Source organism: Erpetoichthys calabaricus, chromosome 12 (genome assembly GCF_900747795.2).
Source record: "Erpetoichthys calabaricus chromosome 12, fErpCal1.3, whole genome shotgun sequence".
In the NCBI taxonomy this organism is placed as follows: Eukaryota; Metazoa; Chordata; class Cladistia; order Polypteriformes; family Polypteridae; genus Erpetoichthys; species Erpetoichthys calabaricus.
In genome coordinates this window covers 5,074,281-5,090,327 of record NC_041405.2, presented here as the reverse complement: position 1 = coordinate 5,090,327, position 16,047 = coordinate 5,074,281, and the positions used below count along the sequence as shown (strand labels likewise).

At 44.0% G+C, this 16,047-nt stretch overlaps 2 protein-coding genes across 2 annotated transcripts in view; one reads left to right on the top strand and one right to left on the bottom strand.

The window, feature by feature from the left end:
• The window catches only part of LOC114661759 (nicotinate-nucleotide pyrophosphorylase [carboxylating]-like), a 188,100-nt gene that overhangs the window by 96,402 nt on the left and 75,651 nt on the right, over positions 1-16,047 (bottom strand). The gene's annotated exons all lie outside the window — the stretch shown is intronic.
• On the top strand, positions 1,467-8,163 carry mylpfa (myosin light chain, phosphorylatable, fast skeletal muscle a). The gene is made up of 7 exons (XM_028814951.2): positions 1,467-1,627; positions 3,062-3,157; positions 4,658-4,733; positions 4,913-5,017; positions 7,033-7,111; positions 7,350-7,398; positions 7,511-8,163. Exons 1-7 carry the CDS (start codon positions 1,625-1,627, stop codon positions 7,613-7,615), a joined length of 513 nt encoding a protein of 170 aa, XP_028670784.1. The 5' UTR covers positions 1,467-1,624; the 3' UTR covers positions 7,616-8,163.

The following is a 16,047-nucleotide window of genomic DNA, read 5'->3' as shown; positions in this document are numbered from 1 at the left end:
TCAGGCTGGAAATCATAACGTCATAACAATTACTGTAATTAACATATGAATTGAAACGAACGTGGATTCACACTAACCGGAATGTTAATACGGATCAGAAGGCCAGCAGCAAAACTCCCATTATGTCTGTGCTGTACGCATTTGTAAATCACACATTACCTTAAAAAATATATTTAGAGGTAAAATGTGATAGATAGATAGATAGATAGATAGATAGATAGATAGATAGATAGATAGATAGATAGATAGATAGATAGATAGATAGAGTGTAAGGCACTATATGATAGATAGATAGATAGATAGATAGATAGATAGATAGATAGATAGATAGATAGATAGATAGATAGATAGATAGATAGAGTGTAAGGCACTATATAATAGATAGATAGATAGATAGATAGATAGATAGATAGATAGATAGATAGATAGATAGAGTGTAAGGCACTATATAATAGATAGATAGATAGATAGATAGATAGATAGATAGATAGATAGATAGATAGATAGATAGATAGATAGATAGATAGATGGGTGGCACGGTGGCACATTGGTAGCGCTGCTGCCACTCAGTAAGGAGACCTGGGTTTGCTTCCCGGGTCCTCCCTATGTGGAGTTTGCATGTTCTCCCCAGGTAGATAGATGGATCAATATGAAAGGAAATCTATAATTCATGTATTTTTAAACTTCTTTATTAAACCGAAAAAGCAGTGACAGCAGTTATACATAAAATTAAATATAGCAGGGAAGGAAAGAAAAATTGCCATCAAACTAAAAGATCCGATTTCTTGATGAATTAAGGGGAGCCCCCACCACCAGTCCGTAACTAACTCCCCTTATCCAGAGTGCACAAAATGTCCCCAGCTCCCCACATGCATATGCATTGAAAGTGTTTATGACATCAAAAAGTTCATAATTCGCAAATTCTAGTTTTTATCTGCTTTTAACTAAGACCTTAAGCTTCAGTAAAACACTAGTAGTTTCTAAAAATTCTTATCTTTATTACGTGTTATTATTTTTAAATAGCTCATTTGGCTTGCCCCAAAATTTGCAATTAAAGTGAGATTCTTGGTTTTTCGAGATATCGTCACTACTGAAATAAACGCAGACGGTGAAAACCCCACATCAAACATTATAGGCAGTTGATGAAAGGCACTGTTTGATAGATAGATAGATAGATAGATAGATAGATAGATAGATAGATAGATAGATAGATAGATAGATAGATAGATAGATAGATAGATAGATAGATAGATAGACATGGCGGCGAGGGGGCAGCGCACGCTGGGCTGGACTGCCTCACCTGTTTTGACCATAATAGTCCAAGACAGCCGGTTTCTGTCTTGCAGGAGCCATCGCCTTGCTGCTGCCCACCGTGTCTATTTCTGAAGGTGAAAGCTGACCCCGCCGGCCTGCGTCTTCTCCTCCTCCTCCTCCTCCTTTTCTTCTATGGGCTCCCACCCCTTGATCTCGAGGTGCACGCCTCGCCAAACTTGACTGTGATGCTATAGATAGACTGGCCGGCCGGTATATAAATCCTCAGGGATTTCGAGGGGTCCATGTCAGTCACACCAGCCCCCGGCTTGTCTGAGCTTCTCCGCATCCAGGCCACCGTCCCAACAGCATAATGGTAAGTAAGACCCCCGCCTTGCAGAAGACACAGCGCAGGATTTACGATTCGTGTGGGGGCTTCGGAGAGACTTCGCACTTCGGAATCCCCCAAATCAGGTTTAAAAGTCATAGACGGAGAGGCGCGTGAACGCGCTCTTCTTCACAGCAGCCCATTAAGGGTCTGGTATTATTGGAGACATATTATAATATTCGTAGTGGATTTGAAATTCTTTTTAAAGAATCCTAAGCATCAATTCTTCATTCTTGACTTTTCCACCAAAGACAATTCGTTTCTGAGGCTATTAGCAAGCACCTCTGCTATCTCTACACGCATTTAAGTGATGCTGTATTCTATATAGCGCCTTTAAAACCTGATCAATCCGATAGGAGTGTTAATGAAGAATTGAGAGTCGCTCCACTTACATGTAATATAACGTGCATGTTCAATATTATAGTTTGTTGAATTAAATGTCGATTTTTATTATAAAACTCCGTGTGACGCGTAATGAGAGTGAAAAAAGAAATTCTGTACGCGTTGTGTCACTGCTGTTAGCGGCGGCTGTTATTCATAAAGATCACCATCATCTTCATCATCATTAGGACTCAGCCTGCTTTTTCCGAGTAGAAATTTCGTTTTTCCACCTTTGTTTGTGAGAACTAATTGAGGAGACTCGTAAAAATGTTTGACTGACATTTGTTAATTTATTTACTTATCTATAGATAATAATAGCTAATAACCAGTAATAACCACCACTATAGTATTAGCATCTAAAATAAGCCGCTTTCTGTTTTAATAGCCCCTGAAATACGAAAAGCAGGGATGATGTGCGTCTTTACTGAAGTGTTATTTCAAACAGATTCAGATCCGTAACTATAATGGAAACTGGACGTTTAAAGGGCGTTTAAATTAAAAAGGCAGTTAGTTGCCTTTTGGGTGAGTACAGATCGCCGGGACCTTCTTTTGATTAAATGGTGCAGGATCATTTCTTCAAACAATGCCTACAAGTATCGATATTAATATAATCATTTCCTATAATGTAGCCATTTGCGGGCGTTTCTATATGGAACTCCCTGGCGCGCGCACGTTCGCGCGCTACTCTGCTCGGTCACGTGGGACGGGTGTCTTATTCCGTTATTTCTGCTGAGTTGCCGCCGTTTCGGTGTCTGCGAAGGTGGTCGCTAAAATGCCGACTTGTTTAGGCTTCGGGTGTATCTTTACTATGAAGTTACTTTGTCGTAACGTCTGTGCCACTTTTTTTTTTACTGTACACCACAAAAAAGGAGTAACGACGTGCACACCGACGTCTACAAAACGAGCAATGTCGGAATGGTGGTCTTTCTACGTTGTTCCTCCTTATAATGCATACCAGAATATTGATCTTCCATTTTTTTTCCTGCTAATAATTTAAACCAGAATGATGATCTTCTCTTTCTCTTCTTCTTCCTCGTATAGGCACCCAAGAAGGCCAAGAGGAGGCAAGCAGCAGAAGGCGGTTCCTCCAACGTCTTCTCCATGTTTGAGCAGAGCCAAATTCAGGAGTACAAGGAGGTGAGTATATTTATGAAAGAATTTGGGAATACTTGGGGTCGTGCACTGGACCCTCCGAGCGGGAATTACTTCATGGGACATTGGCCTGACATACAGAGGCGCCTGTAACGACTATAATGAAAATAAGACCCCCTTTTCCAGATTAGATTTTTGGACCTGGTAGTTTGACGTCCAATAGAGCATCTTTGTTCCGAATAGGAATAGATATTTGTAAAAAGCAATGCGATAGTCCATTGCAAAAAAATCAGCATGGAAGATCTCGTATACAAATTAAAAAACGATCATTTAACCTTCTCTGGAAATAGAGATGGCCCCACTCCCGCTATTCCAAATTTGACCGGCTGGCTCATTAACATCGGGGGTCATTTTTATGGGCCTCCTGGGAGACATCCAAGACATGTACTTACAAGGCCTTGGAGACTGCAGGGTCGAGTGTGAAGTATCTTCGGCTTCCGTGTCAGGCATTCCTAAGGGGAAAGGCGATCGGCTTCTCCTCTTCAGATCGCGCAGCCTTAAAGCACCCCTCCCCACCCCAGGAGGTCGCATCTGTCCTTATGAGTGCAACTCGAGACCACCAACTTAACACCTGACCTGAGCACTCGGCGCGACATGCACGGCCCCTGAGTGCGGTGGACAAGTTTTGTCCTCAGAAACCAAATCAGCTGTTGGGTCTAAATAATTGCGTAACAAAACAAATGATAAAACGTAACATTAATATCGATAAAGAAATGATCGTCCAATGATATGTAATTTTTTTTACAGTCAGGTTCAACCTCAGTAATTTAGAACCAAAAGAACAGGCGCCTGGAAACCAACATGTGCTTTAAGTTTATCTTACCTTATAACGTCTCCAAAACATCGCTTATTAGCTCAAAATCCTTAGCGACACTGAGACAAAATGTTAACCTCGTTCAATCCATTTTAAAAAATTATGGCGAAGCCAAAGCCCACTCTGGAAAGGAAGCCTTTTAATCGCAGGAACATCTAAAGCGAGGGCAGTCCAACACTCAATGAAGAAGCTGCAACGGTGACCACGAAGTTCAGCAATGGACGATCGTGTCCACAAGAGGGCGACAACAGATTCTTACAGAACGATAAATGACGCGCAAGGTTTAATGCAACTTAAAGTTGAATTCAAATTCAAAACACGCGACGATTAAGATCTCGATAACAATATGATATATATGTCTGTTTCTTTCATTTAAAAATTATTATTTCATTATGTTACTGTTGCATAAAATAACATTCCCAGAGCCGCTTAATCCAATTCAGGGTTTCGAAGACCTCTAAACCATGACGTTGTCTTTGTGACGCCGATCTCCAATTCTTCTTTCTTTCTTTGACAGTAAATTCGTTTCTGATAATAATAGTAATAAAGTACATTTAAAATATTTCATTTTATTGTGCCACAATTAGATTTTCATTTCAACATATTTAAACAAGAAGACATGACAGTGTAGAGGAGTGACCATGACGTTTGTGTCCTCTTTGTGTATGCAGGCCTTCACTGTGATTGACCAGAACAGAGACGGCATCATCAGCAAGGATGACCTGAGGGACACTTTCGCTGCCATGGGTAAGCCCACTCTTCTGCTGTCCCGAATCAGGACGTGTCCATTCGATCTCCTCGGTGACATCTCATTCGGCCACTCAGCTCTGTCAGGGTTACAGAAAGTTACTTTGTGGGATGCCCTCTTGTGTGCCCTGACCTGCTTGATGTGACCCTCTCATCTTTGCCACTTTCTCCCGCTGCAGGCAGTCTGAATGTGAAGAATGAGGAGCTGGAAGCCATGGTCAAGGAGGCCAACGGCCCCATCAACTTCACCGTGTTCCTTACCATGTTTGGGGAGAAGCTCAAGGGTAAGCGCAGAGCAAACGAGCAAGTTCTACTATCCACCGTTGCATGATGGGAAAAGTAAGCCGACAGCGCTGATTCAAGACGAGCAGGTCCCGGCCATTGTACAGATGTGATTAACTAAAATGTAATGTGCGTGTGTGACTCGGATTAACACTCGGAGTGAGCGGTCAGACTGATGGAGTAACACCTTCGAGGTCCGAGTCGTTATTGTAATGAGTCGTGTGATTATAAAGAAGGAGGGGGTTTGGGTTTGCGTTACCTTTTTACAATTCCAATGATAACACAATATAACACATCATATCATATAACAGAATACCATGGTATAGCATGATAGAATAATACCATACCACACTGTACCATTATATATTATAACATAACAACAGAATATCACACCATGCCATATAATATACCATCATACCAGAAAATAACAGAACAGAATGCTATTCCATATCACAACGAATGCCATACCATAGTGTAGTATTTTTTAATTAATTTTAATTAAAAACAAATAACAATCCATACAATCAACAATAGAATACAATTATAGAGTTGAAAATAATATCACATAGCAGAACATTATATCAGCATGGCATGAGATGGCATAACATGCCATAATATACCATAACAGTATAATACAGCATAAGAGAACATCATACCATACAATTCTATTATATCTGACAGAATATAACAGAACATTGCATAGAATCACATAACACGACATATCTTAACATAGCATAACAGAATATCACACCATGCCGTACTGTACCAATATATAGTATAACATAACACACATAGAGACCAAGCAATGCCATTTCACAACTTAGAAAATCAACACATAATAGAATACCATGTTGTACTCTTTCATATCACAACATAATATATAGATTAACAATGGATATCATAACATAGCTGAATATCACAAAATAATGTGTCATTATATAGCATAACATAATAGAGTAGAGGACCATTCTATAGTGTAGCGTTATATAACACAGCAGAATACCCTGCTATACTATACCGTTATATAACCGAACAGAATAGAATAGAATGCCATAACATACAGTATAATAAAATAATGCAGCATAACATTGTATATATAACACAATACCACAATAAGCAGTATAATAAAATAATGCAGCATAACATTGTATATATAACACAATACCATAATAAGCAGTATAATAAAATAATGCAGCATAACATTGTATATATAACACAATACCATAATAAGCAGTATAATAAAATAATGCAGCATGCAGTGTAAAGTATAACAGAATGCCATACCATACTGTACTATACCAGTATAACTTACCTCATACCATTACACAGCATACTGTAACAGAATACCATCCCCTACTACAGTGGTTCTCAAACTGTGGGGTGAGCTCCCCTAGGGGGGCGCGAAGTAACAAAAAGGGGGGCGCGAAGATGTGAAAAAAAGAAAACAAGAATCGAACATATGAATAATCCATCTATTGAAACCAAAACAAATTAACTTAAACTACATTCTGATACTAGAAAAATAAATATGGAGTTAGATAAATGTTGATAAAAGTTAAGTAGGTATAATAAAATATGCATCTATGATATATCATTAATTAAAAAAGAACAAATTGCTATTAGTGGGCTCCTTTCAAAAAAACGTTGGGGGGGGGGGGGGGCGATTAAAACTGTTATGAAAACTCGGGTCGCAAATACTTAACGGTTGTTAATGCTGCCCGACTATAACATTATACTTTTTTCGTATACCACGCCTTGTAATGGAATATCATGCCATGCTATGCCGTAATTTAACATAATAAAACAGAACATGGCCTGGCTCCGTTCATCATACAGCGAATAGCATAACCTAGAAGTGCATGGCATAATAACAGAATATAAGGTCCTATATGCCATTGCCATGCCATGCTACACACCGTACCACCCCGTACCCCCCGCAGTGCCCAGGCTGTAACCCGAGTCGCCCCCCTTTCCTGCACTCCGTTTCCGTCACTAACTTGTCGCCTCTTCCTCTCAGGTGCTGACCCCGAAGACGTCATCATCGCAGCATTCAAGGTATTGGACCCTGAGGGCAAAGGCACAATCAAGAAGGAATTGTAAGTGTCCGCGGAGCAGCGAGTGTCGCTTTGGGGGTGTGTGTGGGGGGGGGGGCGGGGGGGGGGTCTTGAATTGCTATTTATTGTTTCCCCGAGTCGTAATAATCGCGTGCTTCTTGCTATAAAATAAAGATGGATTTAGGCAAAGTGAGCATTCTGATCAAAATGGCTGTGCAAATGGAAGGTCACCGTGAAGCCCCCCTAAGCCGTGTTTCTCTTTTTCTTCTCTCTCGCCCAGCTTGCAAGAACTGCTGACCACTCAGTGCGACAGATTCTCTCCAGAGGAGGTCAGTTCGTCTTCTCCTTTTTCGTATTTTCTCTGTCCCCGTGCGCTCTCTCTTTCTGTCCCTCTGTCTTTCTGCTCCTGTCTCACCATCATCCCTTCTTCCCTTTCCACAGATGAAGAACTTCTTCACAGCCTTCCCTCCAGATGTTGCCGGCAACGTGGACTACAAAAGCGTGTGCTACGTCATCACACACGGAGAGGAGAAGGACCAGGAATAAACTGTCCTCCACCAGTGACTTCCCACTCCTTTCACCCGTTCCCTCTGCCTTCTGCCCCAGCCAGAGGTATGGGGAACCTCCCGCCACCCTCACCCCCTTCCAACACCAGACGCACCATCCCACCCTTCAGAAGCACGTGTCTCCGGTCCAGCTCCCCTCCCTGTCCACTCGGCTCCCCCCTCCGACTCCCTCTCTCAGTCCAGTCTTAAAAGAAGAAAGCCGCCGGCGAGCGAGCTGACCATCGTCTTAATGAAGCCGAAGCCACGAGCCTCTCCCTACTCAGCGCTCACAAACGGCCCTTTTATAATAAAAGACCCCGGAGGCGCGGGGGGAGAGCAAGAGAGAAGGGGGCCAAGGCGGACCTCCTTAAAGCGACGGCCGTTCTTGGGGAGAGGGGGGCGGGAGTGAAAACGGGAGTGAGACGGGGAGCAGGGCGAGGTGTGCGGCCGATCGGCTGCGCCCTCTCAGCCCCCCTGCTGCCCACCACCACCCCTCACCATCGTAACATGTACAAAGAAATTTGACAATAAAAACGACATTTCTTAGTACTCAAACTTTCTTGACTCTTTTTTTTTTCATTTGCAAGCAGCGTCTCTCGTGTCACACTTATATAGCGCCTTTCATTCAAGGGTCTGCGCAAATGTCAAGTGTATGCAGGTGTCAAAAAAGCATTTCATGGCGACCCCTTTGTCGCAAAAAAAAACAACCTAGAAACGACCTGCAGTGCAAAATACAGAAGACTCTGGATATGTTCATAATATTGACAAGGGGCCGAGTGAAAGATACAGGACCACCAGGCCTGTCAGTGGACTGAAGAGGAACAACATGGGCACCCTGACTGCAAGCCAGAGCATAGAGAACACACTTCACTTGTTGAAATATGGCGACTTTCACATGAATCTGTAGTGCGTTTTATATTCATTTATCAATCTATCATACTGCATTTAACTTTCTATCAATCATTAATCTATTATACAATATCTATCTATCTATCTATCTATCTATCTATCTATCTATCTATCTATCTATCTATCTGTCTATCTATCTATCTATCTATCTATCTATCTATCTATCTATCTATCTATCTATTTTCCAAACCACTGAATTCGAACACAGGGTCACGGGGGTCTGCTGGAGCCAATCCCAGCCAATACAGGGCACAAGGCAGGAACCAATCTCGGGCAGGGTGCCAACCCACCACAGGACAAGCACACACTAGGGCCAATTTAGAATCGCCAATCCACCTAACCTGCATGTCTTTGGGAGGAAACCCATGCAGACACGGGGAGAACATGCAAACTCCATGCAGGGAGGACGTGGGAAGCAAACCCAGGTCTCCTTACTGAGTGGCAGCAGCGCTACCACTGTGCCACCCATCTATCTATCTATCTATCTATCTATCTATCTATCTATCTATCTATCTATCTATCTATCTATCTATCATATAGTGTATTTCATAGCTCTATCTATCTATCTATCTATCTATCTATCTATCTATCTATCTATCTATCTATCTTTTATATAGTGCCTTTCATAGCTTTATCTATCTATTATATAGTGCCTTTCATATATCTATCTATCTATCTATCTATCTATCTATCTATCTATCTATCTATCTTTAGTGCCTTTCATAGCTCTATCTATTATATAGTGCTTTTCATATATCTATATATCTCTTTTATATAGTGCCTTTCATAGCTTTATCTATCTATTATATAGTGCATTTCATAGATCTATCTATCTATCTTTTATATAGTGCCTTACATAGCTTTATCTATCTATTATATAGTGCATTTCATAGCTCTATCTATCTATCTATCTATCTATCTATCTATCTATCTATCTATCTATAATATAGTGCCTTCCACATCTATCAATCTATCTATCTATCTACCTAGACTGCGGCCCACCAATGTGGTGACTGTGGCCTGTCACACTGACCTTGGTTCTGTCGTGGTGTCACAAATTGCTATCTTTAGCTTTAGAAGTTCAGTTTTTCTCATCTCACCTTCACCCTTCTGGTTGAAAAGAAGTGATCGCGCCAGAATTAACCTTACTAAACTGATTAAATATTAACGTTACGATCACGGCGTTATGCTGACGCAAACCAGATCATTACACTTTTAAAATTGGCACTGACTTTCACAACTCGTTGTGACACTTTCGGTGTGAACGCGGAAACGTCACCATGAAACGTGCGCTCCCAGTGGTCGATCGCTTCTTCAAGGAATCAGGCACCTTAAGCAGCGCGTGTGCTCTGAACGGTACGAAAGTACACTGACTGTGGCGTGAACGGACGCTTTATGTTGTTATATGCTTGTGCAGGCAGCGAGAAACGGAATCCATAATAAAATAAAGCAGTTTGCTTTGAAGGAGGCCTTCAGTGAAAATGAGAGGAGCGCATGCAAGTCTATGAGAGTGGCGACCTCGTGCGGCAGGTGCGTGTAAAGCCGAATTAAAAAACAAACTAAGCAGCCTTATCTCGCGTATCCAGCTGGGCTGTGTGACTGTGATTGGGCGGTGCAGTGAGGAGCTACGCTCCTATTGGTCACTGAGCCCTCCCGTTCTCTCCGTATCTTCATGGCTTTCTCCTCACATGCCACGCCCGTTGTAAATGGCAGTGTGTGAGAGTCGCGTGTTTGTGTAGCTTTAGCCTCAGTTGTGTATTTCTGTGAGTGGCCATATGCAGACTTTGTAGTGCCGTTATTTGTATGTTTTATTAGTTTTAGTATTACCGTATTAGGTTTTGTAATGTTGACGTGTGTATGTTTTGTAGTGTTAGGCTAAGCCTTTATGAAGGCCCCGGGGTTACTACTGGTGCTCTCACACTGCATCCAGGATACCCTTTCCGGGTCAGACAGAACCTCTCTGTGGCAAGACAGCCTCCATCCATTAGCTCCCCAGGACACCAATAGGGCTGCCCACCAAAACTTCAACTCCCGAGCAGCCCTGCAGGTGAAAAAACGCGAAGCATGGCAGAGGGATGTCACTATGCAGTTCACTTGGGGAGCACCTGGCCCTGGGAAGTGGTCTCCCCACCTGCCCATCTTTTATAACAGCATCCCGACTGGGAAAGGTACCACTAAGCAACAGGGTCGGGATGCCTGACCACCCGCATCTTTCCATTAAAAAAAGGCTTCCCAGCCAGGTAAGGAACCTTCCGTCTCAGCCGGGATGCCAGCCAAGTGTCAGGCTGAGTGCCGCGTCTATGCATCACTAAGCTCCACCTTCTCAACCCAATTCCTCTCCATGCACCGCCCAATGACACGCCAAGCTCACACTTCACATCATTAAGCCCCTCCCCTTCACCTCATCAGTTCTCGTTCCACAGGTCGCCTGATGAGCCACACGCCGGCCTTCACTTCCTCTTCCCACGTTGCAGTTTGGGTACATCGGCTCGGCCTCCACCTTAAGATAGGCAGTGCCACGCACTCGGCCTGCCCATACTGTTATTCTTAAACATGCTGGGTGCCATCCAACAAGCATCCTGTGGTCACAGTCTGCATGCAAGAAGCTTCACGGTTACCAGAAAATCTGCTGCTCACACCCAGGTTGGGCTCAAGCACATTACCACATAAGCTGCCGCCCACCTGCTGGCAAAGGGGAGAGAAAACGTGCAGGGCATAGACTCTCTCGAAGGCACTGTGCCTTTAATGACATTGTCATCTGGATAGTAGAGGAGGCTGCCTGAGCACATTGTGGCAGTAGAAGATTACAAATGAGCTGCCCTGGCAGAAAGGGCGCACAATGCAGCAGATAGAAGGTGGCACACTTGCCAGAGTGGGTATAATCCACAATTCAGCAAGACGGGCATAAGAGAATAACAAGTCTGTTCATTTATGGCACATGATCCCTGACCTGGGGGGCAGGATACCTGGCAGATGGTGCACCCTGTCAGAAGGGGCATAATACATACACCTGGTTGGCGGAGAGGGGAGTAATAAATCTGTCCTAGAAAGGGGCACAAGGACCCGAGTATACAAATTTATGTTGGTAAAGGGGGGGGCGAAGCAAGTCTGTCTGGGTAGAGGGGGCAAAATAAATAATAATAATAATAATAATAATTCATTACTTTAATAAATCCACAGTATTGAAGGAGGATGGCAAACCTGCCTATTAAGCCCACCCAGGAACCCTGCACTGGCAGAGGGACCATAAAAATGAACATTGGTAGGTGGGGTCCAATGCCCTTGTCCTTGTAGATGTGGCACAAAATAAACCCCCATAATGACCCTCTTGCCATGTTAAGCTCCAAGTTGCCCACCCCGACCTTATTACCCCGCCGGTCTTTTGAGGGCCCAAATCCTGCAGACGATGACGTAGATGGAATCGGAGCGCTAGACTGCCCACCAGCGCCTGCCAACACCCCTGCCACACCCCTCCCCCCCCCCCCCCCCCCCGCGCTGTCGACTAAAGGGTGACGCCCAGGGAAGAAGCACCTTCAGGAGGAAGTGATCTGCATGGCAGAGGGATGTGGGTAAAAACAAGAGACGCAGGCCGTTGTGAAATGAATCACGTCTTGAGTTTGCTTTTCGGCATCTGGACACTTCCTCTTGGACGGTTTCAGGATGAAGATGAAACAACAAACACAGAAGAAGACAACTTCTGGTTCTTCTAAGGAGATAGAGAAGGCAAACCTCTTCTAAGGAGACTTCATTTGTCATGAACATCACATGTCCCCTAAAAATCCCCCCTGTGGTATCCTTCCAGTTAGTTTCCCCCAGAGGTTGCCCTTCTCATATCCCTTCATGCCACCCGAGAGAAGCTTCTGTGTTCTCCGCTAACATGTACCATGGAAGAGATGTCCTTCTGACATTGTATTCATTTTTCTATTGGGTGATCATCTCGGCCTTTCTCAGTCTGCCCTGGGATGCCCCTCTTACACTGTAAATGGGCAAATTTTTGACCCTCTGCTGCCACACAGGTGCCCCCTATTGGCTTTCCTTCTCCTTGAGATGTTTCTAGAACTTGACTGGAGTCCACCGGTGGCAAACTGATTTGATTGGACGTCATTAAGAAAAGTAGGGGGGCGCCACCAAGCTGCAAAACTCAGACCCAATCCCCACTAACACGGTCACGGGTTCAAATACCGTCCCTTTTATTAATTTATAGGCCTTAATAGACAAGTAATCACATTTAAAGTACCAGAAACACAGAAGTATGCTTTTCTCTTCTCTCTTTCCACTCCTTCAAAAAGTTTTGTCCTCTGTTGTCCCGATGTTGACTCCTTGGGCGAGGTGGGGTGGCTCCTTTTGTCTTACACCGGGGAGTACTTCCAGTACTAGGACATGGTCCATCAGAATCACTTCCAGGTCAGATAGAAGTCCCATAAAACAGGGATTACACTCTCAGGCAGCGCCCTCTGGTGGCATCCGATGGCCAAGGCAGGGCAGCACCACAGAACTCCGATTCTCAGTATGCCTTGTGGGTATCCTGCAGGGTACTGAAGCCCAGGGGATGCTGCCATCTAGCGTATCGGGAGATAAAGGATCTCAACATTGTTGTCTCCCCCCCAGTCCTTCCATTGTAAGGAAAGGATTCTTGTCAGAGCTTGTCCTTTGTTACGGCGTCCTGGCCGGGCCAGATATCATCCACCATCCCGCTTCGGGACGCCTGTCCATCCACTGTGGTACTCACACTGCATGTCAGGACAATAACCAAACCATGAAGTCCAAGGCACCCAGTGTAGACCTTCACGATCAAACTGTCCAACCATCAAGACAAGGGGATAAAACCATTTTGATCACAGTGTCCTCAAGAATTATGAAGGGAAAGACGTTCAGACTCGTCCTAGAGGTGGCCGTCCAGCCAAAATGAGTAGCCAAGCCAGGGAGGTAGGTGATTAAGAATTCAATGGTCACTCTGACAGACTGCTGAGAAGGGCAGAAGGACAAACACCTCAGCAGCACTCCATCAGGCAGCCATTTGTGGTTGAGTGACTGGAAGGCAGGTGACAGTTTTAAGGACTCGGTGTGGTGGCACACAAAAATGGAACTGTTGGGGTGGAACTCCAAGCCCCTTGTCTGGTGAAGATCAGGTACTGCTCATCATCTGCCTGATATCATTCCTACGGTGGCAGCTTCAGGACGCAGGGACAGTGAGATGAGTCACAACTGAGGCGGCTGAATGTGCTACTGGGTTCCTTAGTGGCATTTTAACTGGGTTGTGTAGTTCCCCATAGAAGAACCATTTCATTTTGTGAAGGGGTGCCTTGCATTTGAAATCGGTTCTGTGGGTTTTCTGAAGGTCCCCAGTATGTGGACAAATCAAAACAGAAATGTTTAACGTCTCGTAGTCGATTTAGCAGGATGCTAACAGATCAAGATGACCTCTGTGTCATTGTATGCATTGTGTGCAGCCAAAGTGAAAAGCTTGAAATGAGGAACCTGTTGACATTTTACAAAGCTGTTACTCATCTCTTCGTGGCTATTTATGGAGCCTGTTATGGGTCATAATAAATAAAAACTCTTTCTTTAACCTTCATGTAAATAATAACTTTTGGGACCCCAAAATGGGTCTTTCATGGCATCTCTCCGAAGCAGCACTCTGACACCTGAAGCCTGCTGCAGGGACCGAGGTGACAGCTCACCTTTCAGCAGGACGGTGTCCCGAAGCACATGGCCAAGACAATGCCGGGGTAGAGTCTGGGCAAGTCTTTGGGGGGTCCTTGAAGGACCCAGATGTGAATCCTATAGAACATCTATGGACAGGTCTGCAGATGGCAGTTTCTAGGTGTGCAAAGCTTGTAGAGTCTTAGCAAGGAGACTCAAAGCATGGTCTGGTGGAATAACTTCCAGGTCAGATGGAAATCCCATAAAATGAAATGTGAATTTCCCCTTGGGATTAATAAAGTATCTATCTATCTATCTATCTATCTATCTATCTATCTATCTATCTATCTATCTATCTATCTATCTATCTATCTATCTATCTATCTATCTATCTATCTATCTATCTATCTATCTATCTATCTAAAATAGGGATTACACTGCCTTGCAGCGCCTGCTGCAGAGCACACACCAGCTGGGACTGAGGTGACATCTGACCTTTCAGCAGGACGGTGTCCCAAAGCACGCGGCCAGGACAATGCTGGTGTGGAGTCTGGGCAAGTCTTTGGGGGGGGTCCTTGAAGGACCCAGATGTGAATCCCATATGGAGTGGCCTGCAGATGGCAGTTTCTAATAGTGCTTGAGAGGACCTACCAGGAAGACATGGATCAACTGCTCCATTCCAGGTGTGCAAAGCTTGTAGAGTCTTAGCAAAGAGACTCAAAGCTGGAATTACTGCCAATGGGTCTTGTGCAAAGTACTGAATTAAGGGTCTCAATACTTTTTGATTTTTTTATAAATATTCAAACTTTTGTGAAAACATGTTTTCATGTTGTCGTTAGGGGTTATTGAGTGCAAATCAGTGGGCAAAAATAGTGAATTTATATGTTTAAAATGAATTTTAGAGCATGATGAAATGTGCAGAAAGTGAAGGGGTCTCAATACTTTCCGAAGGCGCTGTAGTTGATCAAGGACACAATCACCAGTGGCCTCCTAGTGTACAGTAGAGCCATACTGTATAAACTTTAATTTTAACACTGGCCATGCTACTGGCAGTCTAAATCTTAGTTAGTCCACCTACCTTAGTCGCCGGCTGACCCCCGCCACCCCACTCTATATCGACCCTCCCTTCTTGCCTGACCGGCAGGCTCTCCCGCAGCGCCGAAGTAGTTAAATTATCGCCCGACCGTCGGCTCTAAGTCCGCTCCGCTGCTATTTTCGGAAGTCCGCCTCACGGAAGGAGATAACCAGACAAACCGCAATGAAGCTGCATGAGCAGGGCGGAGAAAACGTGGGAAGCGGCAGGTTGGGCAAGACAGAGGGCACCACCGGGAGGAACGACTGAGCGAGCAAAAAAAAAAAAGTCAGTAGACCCAACAGATGGAGCGGCACGGAATTCATTTACCGGGAAGACTTCGAGGGACCGAGTGAGCTAATTTGAAGAAAGAGCAGATCGTTTGAGGAAAGAGGCAAAAAAAGTATCCTATTGGCAGTGAGCCCTGCTGTTTTAGCGCCTCATGGTGGTGAGGCTGGAAATGACAGAAGGTGCAGGACGCCACAAAATGTGCAAAAGTAACCAGTTTACCCATCTAAGACAAGCTGAAATCTAAATAATCAATGCAGATCTCAGCGTTAAAGTTTACAATGCACCATCTTTAGGAATGTATTTGTAATGCATGTAGTAATAAAATGCATGACACTTTTCACTCCAACAGATGCCACATCACAAATGTTTATAGTAATACAGAGTATTATAACAAATGCTTGTGATGTGCCATCTGTTGGAATGACAAGTGCAATGTATATGCCTCTGTTATATTCCATTTGGTATGGGATTTATGAAAGCAATGTTAATGTTAGTGATGCACCATCTGTTGGAATGAC